The 22128-nt window shown below is 32.7% G+C and overlaps 2 protein-coding genes across 2 annotated transcripts; one reads left to right on the top strand and one right to left on the bottom strand.

The window, feature by feature from the left end:
• Positions 1–2009: 2009 nt before the first annotated feature.
• Positions 2010–2892, bottom strand: LOC124833202 (protein DMP4-like). The gene has a single exon (XM_047307619.2). The coding sequence runs from the start codon at positions 2793–2795 to the stop codon at positions 2160–2162; it is 636 nt and encodes a 211-aa protein (XP_047163575.1). The 5' UTR covers positions 2796–2892; the 3' UTR covers positions 2010–2159.
• Positions 2893–16134: 13242 nt separating this feature from the next.
• Positions 16135–20531, top strand: LOC124833183 (uncharacterized). The gene is made up of 2 exons (XM_047307592.2): positions 16135–18954; positions 19315–20531. The coding sequence occupies exons 1-2, from the start codon at positions 16344–16346 to the stop codon at positions 19704–19706; spliced, it is 3003 nt and encodes a 1000-aa protein (XP_047163548.1). The 5' UTR covers positions 16135–16343; the 3' UTR covers positions 19707–20531.
• Positions 20532–22128: the final 1597 nt, after the last annotated feature.

The raw sequence follows: 22128 nt of genomic DNA, 5'->3' as shown, positions 1-22128 counted from the left end.
GTGACAATATCACACGTGTTGGTTGGTGTGTGGAGGACTCTTTCTAAGTTCTGGAAATTTGTTGAATTGATTAATGGCAATACGTTATATAAATGGGAATATTCAACTAATGGTCAAAGAAATTCATAAAAAGAAACAGAAACTAATGGTCAAAGGCAGAAAAGGGTTCAACTAACGAAAGTTTGACAATGATTGTTAATGTGGCCGATCAAGTCAAAACCTTGCAATTTGTAGTGAGTGAAAAAATTGTCCTTTTTATGTTTTGATAATCATATTGGTACAAAATAAACTACATCATTAATCTTACCGAATGACCAACATGTGGTTGTTTTAATTAGTACATGCTTGGTTCTCTCCGGGAAGCATCTTTGGTTAAAATTTTATTTGTAAATAAGGAAAAAGAACTATAGTAATAGTTATAGGTTTTTATTCTTTTTAGTTTAATCACAATCCAATTATATCATAATTAATATATATTGGTTTGTTCGTAGTTGTACTATACCTGGTGACCGATCAGTTAAGGAGAGTCCGGAGTCAAAACAAACAACCGACCGCCTGTCAGACACACCAGTCAGGAAAGATAAATATTATTAGTGATCAATTAATACGTTTAATGGTTATATTAAATGCGAATATACGTTATTTATGACTAATTGACAGATCATGTTGCACAAGAATATGATATTAGTGGACAGTTAGCACGTACATTAGTAAGTATTATTGGATTTATTGTCATATCAAATAATGAGTTTAATTGCTATAAGCCCTATAAATATAGGGTTAATGCCCAGGTAAAGACACATTTATCTATGATAATAAAATATAGACCTCTTTATTAAACATATCTGACTTGAGCATCGGAATGTCTTTTACAGGTCAACCATCCATTGGAGTGGATCAAGTTCTCTAAGAGGATTGAAGATCAAAAGAATAGCAGAGCAAGGAAGAACGACCGACCCTCGGACAAATTCAACCGAAACCGTAGTTATTATTAATTAAATGTTAATCCGACTATTATTTTGTAATCGATTAGATTAGGATAACTGATCGATAAATAATTAGTTCAAGATTATCAGTTTAAGTTGATCAACTCGATAGTTATCGATCTAAAAATAATTGGTATAAAATGGTCAATTAAATAATGATTAATTTAGGTAATCAAACTAAGAATGATCAACTCAATAAATGATCTATTCAAGGGTAATCGATAAAAAATAACCAGCTTAATTGATTTATCCTGACTTTTATATATATATATATAATTCTTTAATTTTTCTAAATTGAAGTAATTTTAGTCTAGCACTCATTTTCAGCTGTTAAGACAAAATTTTAGTAAATATGTTATGAAATTCTGTTACTAATAGATATGTGTTTTTTTAGTACCGTTTAAAGTCTTTTGGAGGAAACTAATAAGTTTTATTTACTTTATTAAAATATGTATGAATCCTCTATTTTATCTTATAATAAATACATACATAATCTAATTAATGTTATCTTAAGTTTTGAAAATAACAGTTAAATAGAAATAAAATAGATAAAAGAAACTTTTTAATAAGCGTGATTGTAATAATAATTGCAGATAGGATAATAAATTATGTTTGTATGTTTATGCAAATCAAAATTACAGATTCACAAAATGATAGAGATTAAAAGTGAATTTATTTTGTGATTGATAATTAATGATTATAGTTATAATCATGAGTATATGTCAGACATAATAAATTATAGTAATTAATTCATTTGACAGCTAAATGAATTAAACAAATTATACGTAGTATATGTAGATAGCAACAGCGTCAGTAGTTTACCATCTCTTTAATATAACTATTGATTCATTTAATTACATAATAAATGTGTAATGATTCAAGTAGTTAAATTTCTTTTACATTTTCAACATTCATGCGGAATGAGACACACCTACGTATTGACATATTATGGAGGAAAGACATAGTTTATACAAGGCAGTGAATCCCTGTCGTGAGATATAAAACTATCGAGGAAAGACATAATTTATACAAAGCAAGATTCATTTCATTGAACAGCTGTTCCAATAATATAAGTAATTTGTTCCAGACACAAGCCGAATTCATCCCGTTAAATTACAGAAATCGGTGACTGAGAAACACGAAGTACATGCAGTGTAAGAACATAAAAGATGATTAATTTGTTGAAAGGGGGAAGCCAATTCCATGTCTCTGTGTAGGAAACACAACAAAGAACATGCTGCCGAAAACGCCAATTCCCACTGGCAATGCCGTGAGGATTTCCTGTATCTCAGTCGAGGGTGCTGGAAAGAAGCAATTCAACACATTTTGATCGAACAACGCAATTGCTGCAAACACCAAAACTGACATAACTGCATGCATGATATCTATGAACTTCAGGCAATATTTTGCAGCAAGTTGAGGTGGAAGGGTGGTTGATCCGTCAATGACCCACAAGCCCCCGAGGGTGGCAAACCCATAGCAGATGTTCCCCTTGTTGTCTCTGAAGCTATCGGTTAAACATAACAGGAAGCAGGAAGCAGCACAGAGAGATACAAGTGCAGCAGTCATGGTCTTGCTGACAGAGTCACAGTTGCCAACGTTTGAGAAGATCGGGGAGAGAAGTTGGAAAGCAAGGACTGTTCCAGTTGGTAAAAGGTTGGCCAAATGAGCAGTGCTCTGAAATGTCTGACTAATGGCTTTCTGAATCAGATTCCTCTCTGCTTCTGGTACCTCACTATTTCTCAGCAGTGGTACCCTTTCTTCATCCTTCTCATTCCTACGATCATCACTTTCTATCTTGATGTCCATCGCTTGTTGAACCTTTTCACAGCCTCTGTGTAATGGTGTGTATCTATATAGCTCAGCATATTTGAGTGGCGCTAAAGGGAAGGAAGGTTTGTGATTACTTGCAAGAAACACAAACTAAACTTTATAAACCACCTTTCCCGAGATTCCTGTTAGAGTTAGTTAGAAATAACTCATGCTTATTAATACAACCTTTGTAGAAATAAAAACTAGGATAAGATCACTGTTTCATGGGATCTTCTCAACACAATTCCCCCAGTTACACGTCAGTTGCAATCTCTTCCCACAATTCATATACTTCAACAATCCAACACTTACACGGTACACATCATACTCACACAAGGTTTGTATGGTCTTCTTTTCAATCATTAAGACTCACTGATATACTCAATTAATAATCATTAATCAATAAATTTATTGTTTATTTTTACCTTACATAATCATTTATTCAGAAAGAAAACGTTTAAACAGACAGTTTAATCTTGCAAGAAAGAAATCTTCTACTCTCACTTTTTTTTTAAATTGACATTGATTTTCCTAGTAATTTCTATACCCAGTTGGTAGCTTTCTCCGAACTGAAAAGATAGAAATTTGATTCATATATTGCCGAATTAGTAATCTGTTTCTCTTCTTTGAGAAAAAAAAAATATTCATTTCAGTGAAATGGAGAAGAATCCATTACTGGAACTCTAAACTCACCGGCCTAAAAGAAAAAACAGATTGGGCTCCCGTGTAAAGGTCCACCTAAGAAAACAGGCTTTGATGAAACTCCCTTTGTCTTTCTTTTACTGCACCGCTATGATTACTACCGGCACCTCAAACTAATACTAAAAAGACTAAAATATTCTTCTGGCGCCACTTCATTGCCGCTACTACTATATTATGTCTTATTCTCTGCTGCACCTCCAACCCCCCGGTAGCAAATTTAAAGAAAATATTTTGGTATGGTAATTTTTTTTTTGGGTATACAAATATATAAAATAAACTAAAGTTTAAAAAAAATATTTTCATTTCCCTATTAGTTTCTATATCATAAAAATAAAAATTTAGGGGGACCAAGGCCCCTCACTCATTATTAAACTCTAATACTAATTAGACTCTCTAAAAAAAAGAAAACTAGGAAAAGAGAGTAAACACAAGCGTGTTGAAAAATTTGTTTCAAAAACTTTATTCTTAAAAAGCATCTATATAAACATCTATATGCTTTAAAAAACTTATTCCGAAAACACGTTCTATAAAATATCTTATATGTTTCCAAATCTTCTTGTAGAAAAATTTCAGAATTGGTAATATAACAGTCACTAATTTAAATTTAAAATAGGGGCGCAGTTAGTAATTATGACATGCAGGGAGTAAAGTCCCGATTTTTAAACGCAAGGTTCATTTCTGAATGTGTACCGATATCCTAACCTTAAATTATGCTTAAATGCCACCCTTCTCTCACATAAGGTTTTCCAAAGTAAGTCACACTAATTAAAAAAGTTAATTAATTTATTAGTAACATTAAACTCGTTAACTCTAAACTCGAATAAATTGCTGCTGTCTTATGAGACACATATGTATGACATACCTCCGTCTTTCACCGTTGGTCTTATTCTTTCACTTCATTGTGCTGCTTCCTGTGCAATGCTAACATCATGTAAAAGACAATTTTGAAAACAATTATATAAGGATGAAGTTTTTCTAATTTAATGAATATTTTATTTAAACAATTTAACTATAACAACGTCAAAATTGATATACTGTGTATAATATTCTAACAATAACAGTGATACTATAAGATAATAATTGTGATACATAATAGTTATTACTGTAGTAGCTAAAGATTATCGGTACGCAATAATAATTTTAATTTATTGGTAATCAGTAATTATAATAACGATAGTATTAAAAATAATATTAATATATAAAAGTATTTGAAGTAAATGACTTATAGTGAATTGTATTTAGTTAACATTTTAGTTTATTAGAATGTGACAAGGTTTTATATAATATAGATTGGTCTGATATGTACTTCATATGACATCTTTAATGCCATGTTAATGTCATATATAAACATTAGATATGTACTCCTAATAAAAATTCAATGTTCCACTTGGACGTTTTGGATTAATTTGTAATCATGCTATTAATAATCATGAACATTTTTAAGACCCTGAATCATGCTAGATTAGATTATGACGCTAATGGTTGGAGTGATTAGGAATATATTGTAAATTAAATGGTACGATAAATATAGCACTATTTTAAAACTACTTCCATGACCTTTTTTTTTGGCCTAGACAGATTAACTTTATATGGTTGACGCAGCTACCAACTCTGTTATTATATGGTAAAAGTTCATAACGTTATGAAAAAAAATCATTTAAGGAAGTAAAGGATTTGTTTCGTTAATCAGTGCCTAACTTAAAAAAGTACGTTAATCCAAGTGGACTGTGACTGGGTTTTCTGCTACACATAAGAAATGAGATTCATTTTAAAGCAACGTTATCATCCAAAGTGATGTGAATTTCTCAGAATTAACCAAGACCATCTTCTTTTTTCAAGAAATAGAATTTGTACTTTATTTATGGTGGTCAGTTGATGAAAGATGGACAATAGAATCGAAACATCATGATGATTACAATCCTTAAAAACTACTCTAAAATTATTTATAATTTTTTATGTCTTGAAGATTATGAAACTCATGAGCAGAAGTGGACCCTTGTGAATTGTTGGACTAATTAACTGAGTCAATAACAGCAGTAAACACTGATTTGAATGACAGGGAAGGAACTAGCATGTAAATCACTCTGATAAAGATGTCATCAATCACTTTATAAGCCACGTTTCAACTTCAATTCTTTTAATCATAAGGAGAGAGACAGAGAAAGCGATGATGAGTTGCATGGACTGTGAAAGTTCACCACTCTTTTACGCCACAGACCATAAATAAAGAAACAAATAGGTTTTCAGCACAAACCAGTATGTTGATAGCGCAATAGCTCATGGAAATCATGAAGGGAAAATCTTTTCCCCTCCCTAATAATTGACTCCCAGAGTTTTCAGCTTTCTGTTTCTACCACTAATCGATTTCTTTATGACCTTTTCCCCTCAATTTTAGGATACTGGTGGCCTAACATATCCACATTGATAATCATTCATGATAATATATGGTGCATGGAGTGCACCACTGCTTATGACGATTGATGATATCAACTTCTTGCAAGAAATTGGTTTTTCTTTTTGTCTTTCTATCGATATGTATCTCACAGAAATCAATTTTCACTAACAAAATATAATGAGGAAAATGTAAGTTCACATGCTGTGCTCTTACACCTTTTTAGTCTAGTCAATTATAGCAGTGTATGCAGTACTGAGTTTGTGTATGAAGGGTCTACAGAAGCACAGCACTGCATTATAATCTGAAGAAGTTGTCCAAAATGTGGGGACCCCACTACTGGTGTATGTCAAAAAGAAATGACACGAAGGAATCAATCCCATAACACTTTAAGGGTCTTCCATTCGTCTGTGTTTCCTCCATCGGTTACTTTGTTTGAATTTTCTTTTAAAAAAAGTTGCTTGACACTATTTTGACAATCATTTGAGATGTAAAACATGATAAAAATAAATAAATTTTTGTATTTATAAAAAAAAGTGAAAAGTACAGAAGATGTTTCGGTACAGGTCGAGTCACCTAAGTTTTGCACAATTTCTTTCAAGTTTTGTCCGGTCAATACTCTTTTCCGATCTTTTATCCACCGCCGACCGGAGGTGTACCTGACAAAGGTGCTCCGATGCCAAAATTAGTAACAGTCTCATCTATAATCTAAGTGCTGTAATAAATACGCAATTAATGAATCTACTTACCTTTTACCTGTATTTATAGTTTTGGTTACGGTGGAGGTAACAAGATTTTAATAAGGGCCCAATTACAGCCCAATCACTAATTAATTAGAGCTTTACCTTAGTCAGGTGGAAGTTTGCTTACCTTCTGCAGCCGTCCGGCCTCATCACTACTCATTTATCATTCGGTTCTGACCCTCTTGTGAATCTTCTATTACAAGGACTTTACTGTAATCAACTAGAAGTTCGCTTACCTTCTGCTGCCGTCCGTCCTTATCACTATTCAATTGCTGTCCGGTGCTGGCCGTCCGGGACTCCTCCGGTACAAAAGATATTGTTAAATAAGAGAAAAAGAAAATTTTGGGTGTGAAAATAGTCCTTTTCTTTTATACTGAAATAAGAAAGACATTAAACCTTGGGTTATGGCATTTGATGAAAAGTTCCAACAAGATGGTTTTGTAGTGTAGTGCTTCGAAACGCATGTGACGGGATGGATACGATACATGGTTGCAATTCGCAAGGAACCAGACACATGCTTTGGGTATCCCTCCACCAGTCACTTCCCCATCTTGGGATGTTGTCTCTTATTCAATCTCGCTCCCATCATAAAATCATCACCACTACTTCTAATAGTCTGTCCAAGATAGTAATTTGGGATAAGAAAGAGAGAGAGATAAAGGGAAAAAGTGATCAATTGTTATTTTTTCGAGTGAACTTAGATTCGTTTTTAATCGTCTTTCGATGGTCGAGTTCTACAGTTAAAAGTTTGATGAGTTGAGGTTTAAAAGCTGATTTGAAATCCAAATTTTGGTGTTATAGTTGATTTAAAATCTTGTAAGTAAGTTTCGATATCAAAGTTAACGTTATCTTCTTATTCTTATTTTAAATATATATTTATAGGTTTTAAAATAATTTCTTTATTAAGGTTAATTGTTCTTATTTATAATCGATTGGTTCACTTTGATGATCACAAATCTTGAAAATAACTCATGAATTTAAATAAAAGATAATAATGTAATTTATGACTCATCCAACCATCATATAATACAAATCCATTAATATATTACTTATCCTATTGAAGAAGTTTAAATCTTTTAATCAATGTGTTTTTATACACAAATTTAGAATTGAATCTATGGTAACATGTTAAGAAAAAATTGACTTTCAGTTAAGCCATATCCTATCGAAAGGTTTGGAAATGAAAATGACAGATTTTGGATTCAAATTTTTCAGCAAAAAAAAAAAATAATAACTAACATTTGATAAAAAAAATATAAGAAGAAGAAAATAAAAGACAAAATATAAGAGAGTGTGGGTCTAAGGTAAATGTTTTATAGTAGGTTTATACTATTTAAGTGGAATGACGTCGTTTTATAGTAGGTTTATCCAAGAAAATCCTCGATGTGATTTTTTTTTGTTTTGTTTGAAAAGTACAGCGAACTATATTAAATTTTCTTAAAAACATAAGTGTATGATTATTATGCTTAGAGGCATAAGTTACTATGTGCCTCCTTTTTCTTTACTTTACAAATACAAGTTTGTTATTTAATATAATTAATTTTCAATCACAACAATTGAAGTTACAAAATTAAATTCTTTAAAAACTTAATTATACCGTACTTATGTTTCTTTCTTATTATCTTTTTGTTGTCTTCTAAATTTTTCACGTAATAATCATAATTATACAAATAAATTATTTTTTATTAAAAATATATACATGAAGTGTTTCAAATATTAAATTTTCTGATTTGTACAGAATAATAAACTAACAGTTAAATATTTTTTTTTTCACATTTACTACAAAAATTTATATATTAATTATAGTGAGTTTAAATCGAATGTTAAGAATTTTCACTTGCAACTTTTAACATTTCTCTTTGAATTGAATTTGTAATATAAAATATTTTATGTAATCTTTGTTATTTGAAATTAATTTCATTCTATACGTACAAGCAAATTAATGATAGTCATAGTTAAATAACGCCATTATTCTTAATATAAAATCCTATGAAAAGTAGTAATTTATCTAAACAAAAAGAATATTATAAACTAATATGAAGATTGATATTTTAATTAATAAGATTTAATATATATATATATATATATATATATATATATATATATATATATATATATATATATATATATTCTTGTATAAAAATAATTAACATATTTTTTCAATTTTGATTTATATTGATCTTAAAATTTTAATCTTTCTATTTAGTTTTACTTTGATTGAAATAAATTTAAATTCAATTAAATATTAATTTGACATAAGGGATTTTTGTTAAACTCTTGTAAAATAAATATTAACAAAATGAACTATAATTATATAAAAATATAAGTTATATTGGAAATTTAATTAACTTATATTATTTATATTATTTTATAATTAACTTTGATTTCAGTTTTATATATTATTTTATAATTAATAAATTTGAAATTACTTTTATACCTATTAAAATTACTTTATTATATTATTTAATTATTTCCGTTCCCATCATGTAAATTAAACCTACTATAATTATTATTATTTACTTATTTTAATACACTTTTCCTTTATTTAAACAATTTTACTTTTGAGGCTTATTCTCCATTATTTCTTGCCCTACCACACCGGGCAACCCTATCCAAAGAGCATTAATGTCAGGTTACCCTCAACGCTCGTTGGCCTTTTTGGGTAGAAGGAAGGAAAACCTACAGACCTGCCATGGTTATCGTTTTCTGGGGTGTCCCTATATATATATGGCTATGTTTAGGGCAACGCTATCATATTTAATGATTCAAATTTCGATTTAACGAAAGAGTTGCATTGTTTTCTTCAGTGGTAAATGCCAAGTGGTGTTTTTGTTGAGATTCTACTCGTATGTCACAAACAACATTCACTCATATACGATTCTATATGTTAATGCTATAATGAATGGAGGCGATGGCGAGAGATTTCTTTCCATTCATTTATCATTATTCCTAAACAACAAATCAAAATCACGTGATCCAACAAGATTACAAGAGATGAGAAATGTACAATAATATAAAACTAAACCCTAGAATTTGATACTAGGTAAGCAGTTCCGTTCTGAACCAATGCATGACCCTGACACTCACCCATCACTTTGACATCAAATATGGCATCGACATCACCACCCCTTTAGACAGATTTGACACCTCTTTGAATAAATATGAAAATTAAAGAGGTTAATTGTATAGAATAAAAAGCCAAATTATGTATATAATTCTTTTACGATATGGTACAAAAGTTTGTATTAATATAATGTTATCTAATGTCTTATTTTAATAAGCATTTTTTTTAAATATATGAAAATATGAATTGTTGTTGTTGAAATTTATCATATAAAATTAACTTTCAATTTCTTTGTAAATTTTTATATGTTTAATTGAATTTTGTTAAATTTTATTCGTTTATTGAATATATTTTTAATTTACTTTTTTTCCATTAAATGAGTTATGTAATTATTAATTATATTATGTTATTTTACATACTTGTTTATACATATATTGAGAAAATATAAGATTTTATAGTTTAAAAATATATAAATCAAGTGAACTATCTTATTTTATATTAACCATAATATATTTTTATATTAATCGCATAACGTTATATGTTCTATCATTTAATTAACAGAAATATTAAATAATAAAACTTTAATTAAAAATAACAAAATTAAGAAGGATTTGATAATAAAAGATATTTAAAATCAAAAGAGACTTTGCAGCTTATTTAAACCTATAAAATTTGATAAAAAAAATACAAACTTATAACTTTTTTTTTTTTCATATATGTTCCTTCACCGGCCAACTCTGCGTCCATTTAAAATGCTTCGAATGTGCAGCAAATTCCAATGAGAGAATTGAAATTGTTTTCTTCATTTCACACTTTTGTCAAAAATATTCGTAATTGATTGATGCTTGATAAGCGAAGGAATCATGACTCGTGAAAAGGAAGCATAAACTTAAGTGATCGAGGGTTGGTGGGAGTTCAATTTTGATGGCGTAATAACCTTTCGGTTTTATAAGTGGTTTATATAATATGCAATATGCATGTTTTTCTTTCCATGAACCCTGGTTTATTTTCAAACCAGCACTCAGAGAGATCATGCTTGGAATCTATATACATATATACAGCTAACATTGTACTTATATTCTTCTAAGAATGCTTTAAACATGTGTTGTATGTTAAACAATGTGGATAAAAGGTACAAACATCCACAAGGATCTTCTCCAAATCTCCTTTAATTCATTAATCATGCAAAGGAGTTGGCAACAAGAGGTTTCGTACGAAAAGAAGAGAAAGCCACACCAAAATGGGGAAAAAGAATTCCCAAAACAGTGGTTGCAAAGTAGCACTATTAGAGAGAGAAAAAAGGTTTGAAAATAGTTGAAATATAAGACGACAATAATGTATGTATGTGAGTGGAACAGGCTAAAATGGGTTGGAACCATTACCTTTTACTGCTGTACTAGGCTTTTGTAACTTTGTCTAGCTTAATATAATGAACAAGGGCCATGAACATGCCTCAAAGTTTGTAAAAGCTATTAGTTATAGACCCCGCAGATTTTCCCCTGGGGCTCCACCGTATATCTTTCAATGTGAACCTGGCTGCGCTGTACTCTTCTAAAAGGTTTTGCCTTTAAAGTCTCTCATAATTGTTGTTTTCTTAATGGATGATGCTAGTGAGAGTGTGTGACATCTTGGGATCAGGAAAATATTTAGATGGGTTTCTGTTTCTTGGACCACTAAATTCTTTTGCATCCGACAAACAAAACAATATGAGAAACCTGTTACTATTTTTTCTATTTCTGATTTTATTATAAAAAAGCAGATTTAATTAAGTCGTCATGGACGACAACAAAGTGCTTTAATAGTCCACTTAATTAGCCTGGACAACGACCTACATTATTAATTTAGACTATTATTGTGTATTTTCTTGATAAAGTTAAAATAAAGGAGTGAATAATTAATTCATGCTCTTTCTTTCGCAACTCCTTTTTGGCAACTGTTTGTCTTTGTTAAAAGTTGTGTAGTAAAATCTTACATAACGCATTACTATACACATTCACCCTTTTCACTGTTTTCTTTTTCCTTTACCAAATCTTTTGAAGCATTTGAATTCATCTTTTCTTAAATATAAAGCAATTTCATTAGTAAGTATATAATTAAATACCCGTGTTCATTATTTGCCAAAATCTATTAATATATATTTAGTACTCGTTATATATTTTATCCAAAGTATCCATAGATAGAGATTTTTTTGTCATTCCTAATGCTAATGGTATTTGTATAAAAGTAAAATTTCACAAACCATGAAAGTATAATGAAAAACGCTTTTAAATATTCTGTAATGTGTTAAAAATGACTTTGTCTCTGTATAAACAAAGACTCTCTCGTATATAACTCCCCAAATTGTGTAAGGTAATCGCTTTTTTTGTATGATTTTGTATACATGCATAGATATGAGAAGCAATGGTATAAAGTGTAAAAAAACACATTTACAATCAGTCATGATTCCTTGTTCTTCCCCACTACAAAATCATATCATATGTTTGTTATACCATCTACCAAACCAAAGGAGAAAAAGTGGTTCAAGAGGTTTCACTCACAAAAAGTGTCTAACAGAAAGGTGCACGACAAGCACCATCACCTGTAATATCAATAATGCAAACTCATAAGAAACAAAAATAGTGACTTTAGGTTGTTTAGTACTGACTTTCCATAATTAGAGGTCAGTATGGTTATGAATTCAAGATAAATTGAAAGTTTTAAATTAAATAAAAATAAATAAGATGATTAATATATAAATAAAATGATTCATAAATGATAAATTTATTGTCTTAAAATTTTACAAAACTTTCACATCTCTTTACAATACTCATATTTTTCTAAATCCCTAATTAAATTATATTTAACTTTTGTGGAGAAATTTTGAAATAAAATTTTATATTTAAATTTTATTTTAAGAATAAAGTATTAATCTTTTTATCATTTAAGTGTCCTTTTGTTTCTTGGTTTTTATTAAACAATCTTAAACAGATATTTTTTTTAAGTATTCAAAACTTAAAGTATAACCTTAATAAATCCCGAAAGATCTTACAAATTGAAGATCAAGACACCATATGTGATACGCGGATAATTGAAATTAAATGCTCTAAGTTCAATGAATTAAATTTTGTGATAAATGAACATGGCTCGTTTACGGTGCATCATTATTTTATAGGCTACTAAGCTATCTGTAATCAACGCGATCTTCTTCCCCGAAACAAAATGTGGCAAACTCAACAACACCTATTTGACTACATACTGATTTTCAAACACAAGACCTTAATTTGAACGCCAAGGTTTCATCCATAGTTACTACTATCGAACGACTCCTTAAATTTGAAAATACTTGTCACATTGGAATAGGATCAACCATTGTGAGTGTCCTAAGAGTTCTCGTAACTTGTGTCAAACAGTCAAAGTTGAGGAAATAGATGGGACAGTTAAAAACAAAATTCTTTAACTTCCTAATGTGTTTTATTTTAAAATAAATTATTTATTTCATATGCTTTTATTGTGTTTTTACAAGAAGATGAAAAGGAAAAATCTTTCTCTAAATTTCATTTATTTATTTTAGTTATTTTAATTTTTCAGTATAATGTATCGATGTTTTCACAGTAAATATACACTATATTTAAGAAACAAATAAATTTAGAGTATACTAAGTGATATACTTCCAACAAATATTTTAAGCATAAAATGTTATTTACGAGTTTTATACTAAAGAGAGGAATCAGATATTCATCACGAAGCATAAGTTTCTCTGAAAAAGCTCTGAAGATGTCCTAAATAATACAAAGTTATTCTATTTTAATTATCTTCCATTACTCAAATATTTATTATGCAACTCACAAAAATTTATTAGGTTTCCAACAAGTAGGACTTGTTTTGTGAATATGTGGATGCAATGACTTTTGTATTTAGTGATGATTAAAACATTATATTTAAAAAAGAAATTCAATAAAATTAAATTGACTAATATAAAATATTTAAACATTAAACAATTTATAGTAAAGAAATCAATTAATATATTAAGAGTGAAAATGGAGAGAATAGTTAAGATGATATAGTGTAAGATGACAAAAATACTACGCTTATAAACAGGTTGAGAGTGAGTATTATACTACTCGTATCAAGATGTATTTGCTGCTCACAAAAAATAAAAAATAAAAATTTAATTTACATTTTATTAAACTAAATTAAATTAAAATTAAAATTAATTTATATTTTATCAAATTTAAATTAATTAAAATTAAATTTTAATTTATATTTAATTAAATTTATATTATATTTTATATATTTTTCTGTGATTTTTATTTTAAAATTTATAAAATATATATTTTTAAATATATACAAGTATATGCAAGATTTTGCAAATATTTTTTAAACAAATATCACGTGATAATGAAATAAAATTTTTGTTACGCACTGAATAAAAAATATATCCTATCGATTTCTGACCTTACCTTGCTGTCATTCCTGATCCATAGTGAATTTCCCTGCCTTCAAATTCATAAATAAAAGAAGGAAAAATGGCGGGTTTTTCCGACATTTGACTGAGATTGACGGTATTGCTGTTTCATTGAAACATGAGACGTTTAAGAATTGTCCATTTGCATTAAGCTCTGTCCTCTTCCTCTTTTCTCAGCCTAAGATATGTCCTTTCACTTCGTGTTATTCAATCTCATCCACTGTTGCCCTTCCCAATCCAATATTTTACAATCCTTCTCTTCATTCACGCTTATAATTTTGTCCTACCTTCTGTCTCTTTTTTCTTTATTCATTCACTCCCCCAATAATACTTTGGCAAATTATTGCACTAACTGGAACCTTCCCAAAAGATAACAACAATATATATCTTTCAATCATATATAACAATATCAAGCACTGCTATATAATTCATAACCTTGGCCTCTTCATATTTCCTCCATATCATTCACACAAAATGGAAAAACAAATCCCAACCCATCAGATCTTATGTGTTTGATTTTGCTGTCCCAATAGCATAATACAAACAATATCCTTTGTTTCCAATTATTCGAGTCCAAATAGCATTTTTTCCTTCACAATGATAGATCTTGTAAGAGAGGATTACTTGAAAGACATAAAATCGATAAAATATGAATCTAACCAATATATTAAAGGTTGATACTACATTTAATTCAAAATTTTAAATTTATACGGTATTCAACTTTTTAGATTATACAATTTTACTTATGAAACTTAAACTCAATTTTGAACCTAACAAATACAAAATGAAAAAAATTGTTTGGCTATAAGAATGCTTTGAGACTCTTAACTTTTACGTGTTGAATAAAACAAGCAGACATCAACGCAAAGAATTCCATTTCTTTCATAAATACCACGAACTAGAGTCACAGACACAATCATACATATTCGCAAAAAATGTAGCTTTTTGAAACCAATAGACAACTTGAGCGTAGTGTTTGATGCCATTAAAACATTACTCAAAATTTTGTTTTGTATAACCTTCTTCGTAATCAATATGCTATAGCATACAAGAATCTCCACTGTTGTTTGTTTTTCTTACGCAATTCTTGGTCTACAAACCATCATGATGTGTTTGTTGTAACTGGCACGGGTAATGCATCTTTTTCCCAGCGGTTCGGTCTCCAAATTCATGTTCATTGCACAAACACTCCAGTGTTCCACTAACATTGCTTTTTCCTTTGTGGAGTCACTACAGTTACTATTTCACTGCACTTTATCAAAGTAAACGGTTGTTGCTGTTTGTTACTACATCCTTTCCTCTCTCCTTGTAGCCTGATGATAGTCACGCGTCATTATTTTCTGATTCTTTGATGCGAGATACATTATGAGAAATACAACCCTTTTCTTCATATATAGCACAATACTTGTTATGTGTTATTTTTGTCTTCTCTGACCAGACACTAATGATCAGTATAGATTACTTAAAACATCATTTTGTTACTCAAAGAGAACATTTTGCTCCAAATGGACTTGCACATGGTGCATCTACCTCTAACTACTAGCTCAATCAGTTTTCTTAAATATAGGCAATTAATTAGTTGACATCATTATGGTGTACTAACGGGCTTGGTAGATCTGAAAAATCACATATTGGGGATTGCAACCTTGACCTCGAGGGTAATATATATATAGTATTTTGAGTACATTTGAGGACTGCCTAGTATGCCATAATTAAATTGGTACAACAAGATTTATCTTCAGGATCAAATCTAGTAATCCCTGGGCCGTAGACTTCACAAAACAAAAGCTACACGGCTTTTTCTCAATCGAAAACATCAGTATTCTTTTAGACAGCTTCCCAATATAGAGGTAATAATTAGTTTTAATATCTCCAACCAAATTTGTAGAACTAAATGCTGCTTTGGCTTAGTGCCTCCTTGAAAGAAAATGGAATACTTCTTTTAATGTATTTTTGTATAAAAAAAATATTTTTTAAAGAGTATTATATAATGGGTACATTGATGCTAGGTGGGTTATAGAGAAAGAAGAGGCAAAATGGTCCCTGGGAGCTGAAGGAAAGGCAAGGAAAGATAGTGAGCAGCAGTAGTAGCAACCACAAAGGAGTTGAGTTGGAAGTTGCATTAGCAGCAGCGCGAGGAGACGAAGACGAAAGCAGCATTGTAAGTGTTGGTGAACTGAAAACAAAACCAAACAACAAAATGTCCCTGCTTCCTCTGTTCTTCCTCTTCACCGTGCTTCTCCTCCAAAATCACTTTTTCATCTCTGCTCTCAACCAAGACGGTTTATATCTGTACCAGTGGAAGCAATCCCTCGACGACCCTGACTTGTCTCTGGCGTCCTGGAACAACCGCGACACCACCCCATGCAACTGGGCCGGCGTCACATGCGGCCCAAATAGCAGCGCCGTCACTTCACTCGACCTCTCCAACTTCAACGTTGCAGGCCCATTCTCCGCCAACTTCCTCTGCCGCCTCCCCAACCTCACCTCCATCATTCTCTTCAACAACTCCATCAACCAAACCCTCCCTCTCCAAATATCCCTCTGCACCCCTCTCCTCCACCTTGACCTTTCCCAGAACCTCCTCACCGGCACCCTCCCCCATACACTCCCCCTCCTCCCCAGCCTCCGCTACCTTGACCTCACCGGCAACAACTTCTCCGGCCCCGTTCCCCCCTCCTTTGGAACCTTCCAGAACCTCCAAACCCTCTCCCTCGTATTCAACCTCCTTGACGACGTCTTTCCGCCTTCTCTCTTCAATATCACCTCCCTTAAAACTCTCAACCTCTCCTATAACCCCTTCATCCCTTCCCCCATTCCTCACTCCATCGGCAACCTCACCAATCTAGAGACGCTCTGGCTCAGCGCTTGCAATCTCGTGGGCCCCATTCCCGACTCCGTCGGGAACCTCAAAAACCTTCGCGTCTTGGATTTGACCTTCAACAACCTCTATGGACCCATCCCTAGTTCGCTCACTCGCATCACCACTGTCAAGCAGATTGAGTTGTACAACAACTCGCTCTCCGGCGAATTGCCTAGAGGAATCTCCAACCTCACTTCGTTGCGGCTCTTTGATGTTTCCATGAACCATTTGAGTGGGAGCATTCCCGATGAGCTGTGTCGTCTGCCTCTCGAGAGTCTCAACCTCTATGAGAACGGTTTCACCGGGGAGTTGCCGCCCAGTATTGCTAACTCGCCCAACCTTTATGAGCTGAGGTTGTTCGGGAACAAACTCACCGGGTCATTGCCGGACAATTTAGGGAAGTCCGGTCCTTTGAGATGGCTTGACGTTTCCACCAACCGTTTCTTCGGTGGGATTCCGGCGAGCCTCTGTGATCACGGCGAGTTGGAGGAGATGTTGATGCTCGGGAACCAGTTCTCTGGGGAGATACCGGCGAGTTTGGGCTCGTGTCGGAGCTTGACGCGTGTGAGGTTGGGTACGAACCGGTTGTCCGGCGAGGTTCCGGCGGGTATGTGGGGCCTTCCGCATGTGTATTTGCTTGAACTGATGGGTAACTCGTTTAGTGGCTCGATTGCGAGGACCATTGGTGGGGCGAGGAATTTGTCGTCGTTGATTCTGACGAAGAACAATTTCTCTGGTGTGATCCCCGAGGAGATTGGGTGGTTGGAAAATCTTCAAGAGTTTTCTGGTGGTGATAACAGGCTCAGTGGGTCGTTGCCTGGGAGTATTGTGAATCTCGGGCAGCTTGGCACTCTTGATCTTCATAACAATATGTTATCCGGGGAGCTCCCCAAGGAGATTCAGTCGTGGAAGAAACTGAATGACTTGAATTTGGCTAATAATGCGATTGGTGGGGTGATTCCTGATGGAATAGGCAGTTTGGCTGTGTTGAATTTTCTTGATCTTTCCAACAATCAATTCTCGGGGAATGTTCCTACGGCATTGCAGAATTTGAAGCTCAATCAGCTCAATCTGTCTTATAATAGGCTTACTGGAAAGCTACCCCCACTGCTGGCCAAGGATATGTACAGGGCTAGTTTTATTGGCAATCCTGGCTTGTGCGAGGATTTCAAAGGTTTGTGTGATGGCAAAAATGGGGATAAGGGTAAGGGTTTTGTGTGGATTCTGCGAGCTATTTTTATAGTTGCCACTTTGGTGTTTGTCATCGGTGTTGTCTGGTTTTACTTAAGGTACAAGAATTTCAAGAATGCTGAGAGATCTGTTGATAAATCAAAGTGGACTTTGATGTCGTTTCATAAACTGGGTTTCAGCGAAGATGAGATCTTGAATTGCCTGGATGAAGATAATGTGATAGGAAGTGGGTCTTCCGGGAAGGTTTACAAGGTTGTGTTGACCAGCGGGGAAGTGGTTGCTGTGAAGAAGATATGGGGCGGCGTCAAGAAGGATATAGACAGCGGAGATGTGGAGAGGGGTCAATTTCATCAAGACAGTGCTTTTGACGCAGAGGTTGAAACTTTGGGCAAAATTAGGCACAAGAACATTGTCAAACTGTGGTGTTGCTGCACTACTAGGGATAGCAAGCTATTGGTTTATGAGTATATGCCGAATGGTAGCCTGGGTGATTTACTGCATAGCAATAAAGGAGGGTTGTTGGACTGGCCAACTAGGTATAAGATAGCTGTTGATGCTGCAGAAGGCCTCTCTTATTTGCATCACGACTGTGTTCCTTCAATTGTTCATAGAGATGTGAAATCTAATAACATCTTGTTGGATGGGGACTTCGGTGCAAGGGTGGCAGATTTTGGAGTAGCTAAGGTAGTTGATGCCACCGGGAAAGGAACTAAATCCATGTCTGTTATAGCTGGGTCTTGTGGATACATAGCACCAGGTTTGCAGAATTTTTGTCATTTATTTCCAGTTTTTCTTGACGTTCAATCATATTTTGATAGATATGTGACACAATTAAGTATGGTGCCAGTTCAGCTTAACACACACTAATCACTGCTATCATATATTAATTTGAGAAACCTTTAAATCTAAAGATAATCGTCTATAAGTATACGGAGAAGATTTATGCCCACAGAAACAATGTGAATGAATTATACCAATTTTAATCAGAAAATTATGCTTGGTATCAAATGGTTTGTTTTGCTTAGGAAGTTGTCATTTCGTTATTTTATTTTTTACAATAGCGATCAGTTTCATAGTCTTAATGGAGTCAAACTGATATGATTCTTTCCTTCTGCAGAATATGCATACACACTCAGAGTTAATGAGAAGAGTGATATATATAGCTTTGGTGTTGTCGTACTTGAGTTGGTTACGGGAAGGAGACCCATTGACCCTGAATTTGGGGAAAAAGACTTGGTTATGTGGGCGTGCACCACCTTGGACCAGAAAGGCGTGGAGCATGTGATTGACTCGAGGCTTGATTCTTGTTTCAAAGAAGAAATTTGCAAGGTCCTCAACATTGGCCTCATGTGCACCAGTCCTCTTCCAATCAACCGGCCTGCGATGAGAAGAGTGGTGAAGATGTTACAAGAGGTGGGCATAGAGAACCTAACGAAACCAGCCAAGAAAGATGGAAAGTTGTCCCCATATTACTATGACGATGGGTCTGATCATGGAAGTCTTGCTTAGTTCAAGTTCTTGGAGCGGGAGCGGAAAGGTCTAATCTTTTCTTTAACTTAACAGAGCCAAATTCCCCCTGCTGTTTTTTCGGCCATGGTTTGCTTCACAACGTTGGCTACAAAAGGGGACATAAATTTTTTTGGGGGTTGAAAGAAGAGTAAGTTCAAGTTTTTGCCCTCTGAAGTTGCTTGACATCGAGGCGCGTCCCTACAAGGTTCAAATTGGTGTCTGCATTAATTTCTCTTGTATATTCAGAAACCATATTCTGACTGTTAAAGATTAGAATAGACGTGACCGGTCTGGTGTGGGTCAGGTGAATGTTTGAATGGTAAAATCAGTAGTGGGTCAAAATTGTAGTAGAAAATCAGCTCTGTAGTAATTTGGGTTAACTTCAATCACGTGATGGAAAAATTATCACCGGATTGGGGGAATCTGTATCTAAATCATTCTTAAATGTTTGTAATTGTGTGGATGTTCCCGCATAAGATTTACTTGTGGTGGCAGTGGTGTGAAGTATGAGCAGGGTACAGCTATGGGAGTTGAGTTAATGAGGTGGCTGGACAGACCTTGTCCTTCGTGGGCCATCTTGTTTAATTGCAGGTTCCATCTATTTGTCATGCCTACCACCAGTACATAAGATAAATGATGATGGGCTATGAATGTAGCAGAAGGGTACCAATTTGTATAATCATCACTGCATTACAATACTGATCTTTTAGCTCATCAATTCAGCAGCATCGGGTACTATACTCTTCAGTTGTCTGTAAAAAGAGTTGTACTAACCTACACTAAGATCCAACGCTGGATAACTCAGTTTTTAAGCTTTTCCGATTATGCGTTTCCATTGTATGCAGGCCTTTTGTTTCTTTTTAGTCGTGCGGAAGTTGGTGCCAAATGCAACGCGATTCACACACCCCTCTCTACATTATAAAAATAGACAATTAAAAAAACTAAAATTTATTTTAACTTAATAAATAATTAATTGCTTTCTTATTTTTTTTATAGTGTAATGAAATAAAGAACTAAAATAAAAAATTTAAAATTATAAGTTAAATTAGTTAATTTAAATTATATCATGTTAATTATTATTATTTATATAATAATCCTCCGAACATAACATGAGTTCATTGGCTCCTCAAAGCTGCGACTGCTTTGTGTTGACCGTGGGTAATACTAATAAATGAGTGGTAAATTCAAGACAAGTGATGAGTCATAAATGGTTGGCCTAGAAGCAAGCCACCTGTCCATTCAAGGACCAAGTGAAGCAGTTATTATAAGTTTTATTTGGCTACTCATTGTTTATCATATGTTTCCATTGGATAAAGGAAAGAAAAGAAAATTAATTATATTACACAATAATTTATCAAAACGCAAATTAAGAAAGAATATAAATTCTTTTTGGAAAGTAATTAGTTAGCAAGCAATTAATGTATGGGACAGATACTAATTTTTTTAAAAATAATAAACTGTGTTGAAACAGTGTTAAAATGTTTGTTTTACTTCAGAATTTAGCAAGGTTAGAGGCTATTAAAAAGTAGAAATATTTAAAATTGGATTTGCACATAAGATAATATTATTTTAATATATTTATTAATATCTTTAGGTGTTGTTAGTTTACAAAATCATGCAAGTATTTACATCATTCCCAAAGGGTAGTAAAATGGGAAATTAATTTTATATGGGTGAAGAAGTAAATGCATGGAGGTGAGTCTAGTGAAAAGACATTTTTGTCTTTATTGAAAATTAATCATAATACTACTTTCTCCTTCTTCTCACCGACATGGTTCTCCTTTCTCTACCATAGTAGTAGCCACACCCCCATACGCCCCATCCATCCCTATACACTCTGATTTAGTTGTTTTTTCAACGGAAAAGTAGAAATACGTTACGGAATGTATTAAAAAAAATTTAACATGTTCCGGATTTTTCTTGTCATGGCTAAGAAGGGACAGAATCGTTATTTTGCAGTTCAACAATTTTTTTTTATTCACAAATATTAATTATGAGTACTTGGTTAGTGAAAAGAATTGAAATCATAAAATCTTTCGTCCTTTTTTTTAAATCTTTCCAATTACTCTTATATCTTTTAAATATTAATAAAAGAATTGAACTCACCATTTTTCTCTATTTTTTACTTTTACAATTAAGTCAATCTTATAACCTCTGTAAAATTAAACAAGTGAACAGCTCAAGCTCAGTAGTAAGATCAGGAACAAAACGTCACAATACCAAACCTAAATACATTAATAACTACGATTGCAGTGTTAAAAACATAATGAAGTAAACAATGATAAGGATAAGGGAAAAGTAGTATTTTCTCAAGTTTTTAGAATTTCTCTAACATCTGCTTCTCAGTTGTGTGACGTATCCCTTAGGACTATTGACATTACTATTCTTACAAGAGTCTCTTTATAAAATAAAGGGAAGAATT

Source organism: Vigna umbellata, chromosome 5 (genome assembly GCF_029865625.1).
Source record: "Vigna umbellata cultivar VRB3 chromosome 5, Vumbellata_1.0, whole genome shotgun sequence".
Taxonomy (NCBI): domain Eukaryota; kingdom Viridiplantae; phylum Streptophyta; class Magnoliopsida; order Fabales; family Fabaceae; genus Vigna; species Vigna umbellata.
This window is presented reverse-complemented; position numbering and strand designations above follow the sequence as displayed.

Coding starts and splice junctions, on each gene's coding strand:
- LOC124833183 (XM_047307592.2), top strand. CDS start 16,344: ATGTCCCTGCTTCCTCTGTTCTTCCTCTTCACCGTGCTTCTCCTCCAA. Junction 18,955..19,314: donor TTGTGGATACATAGCACCAG/GTTTGCAGAATT, acceptor TTCCTTCTGCAG/AATATGCATACACACTCAGA.
- LOC124833202 (XM_047307619.2), bottom strand. CDS start 2,795: ATGGACATCAAGATAGAAAGTGATGATCGTAGGAATGAGAAGGATGAA.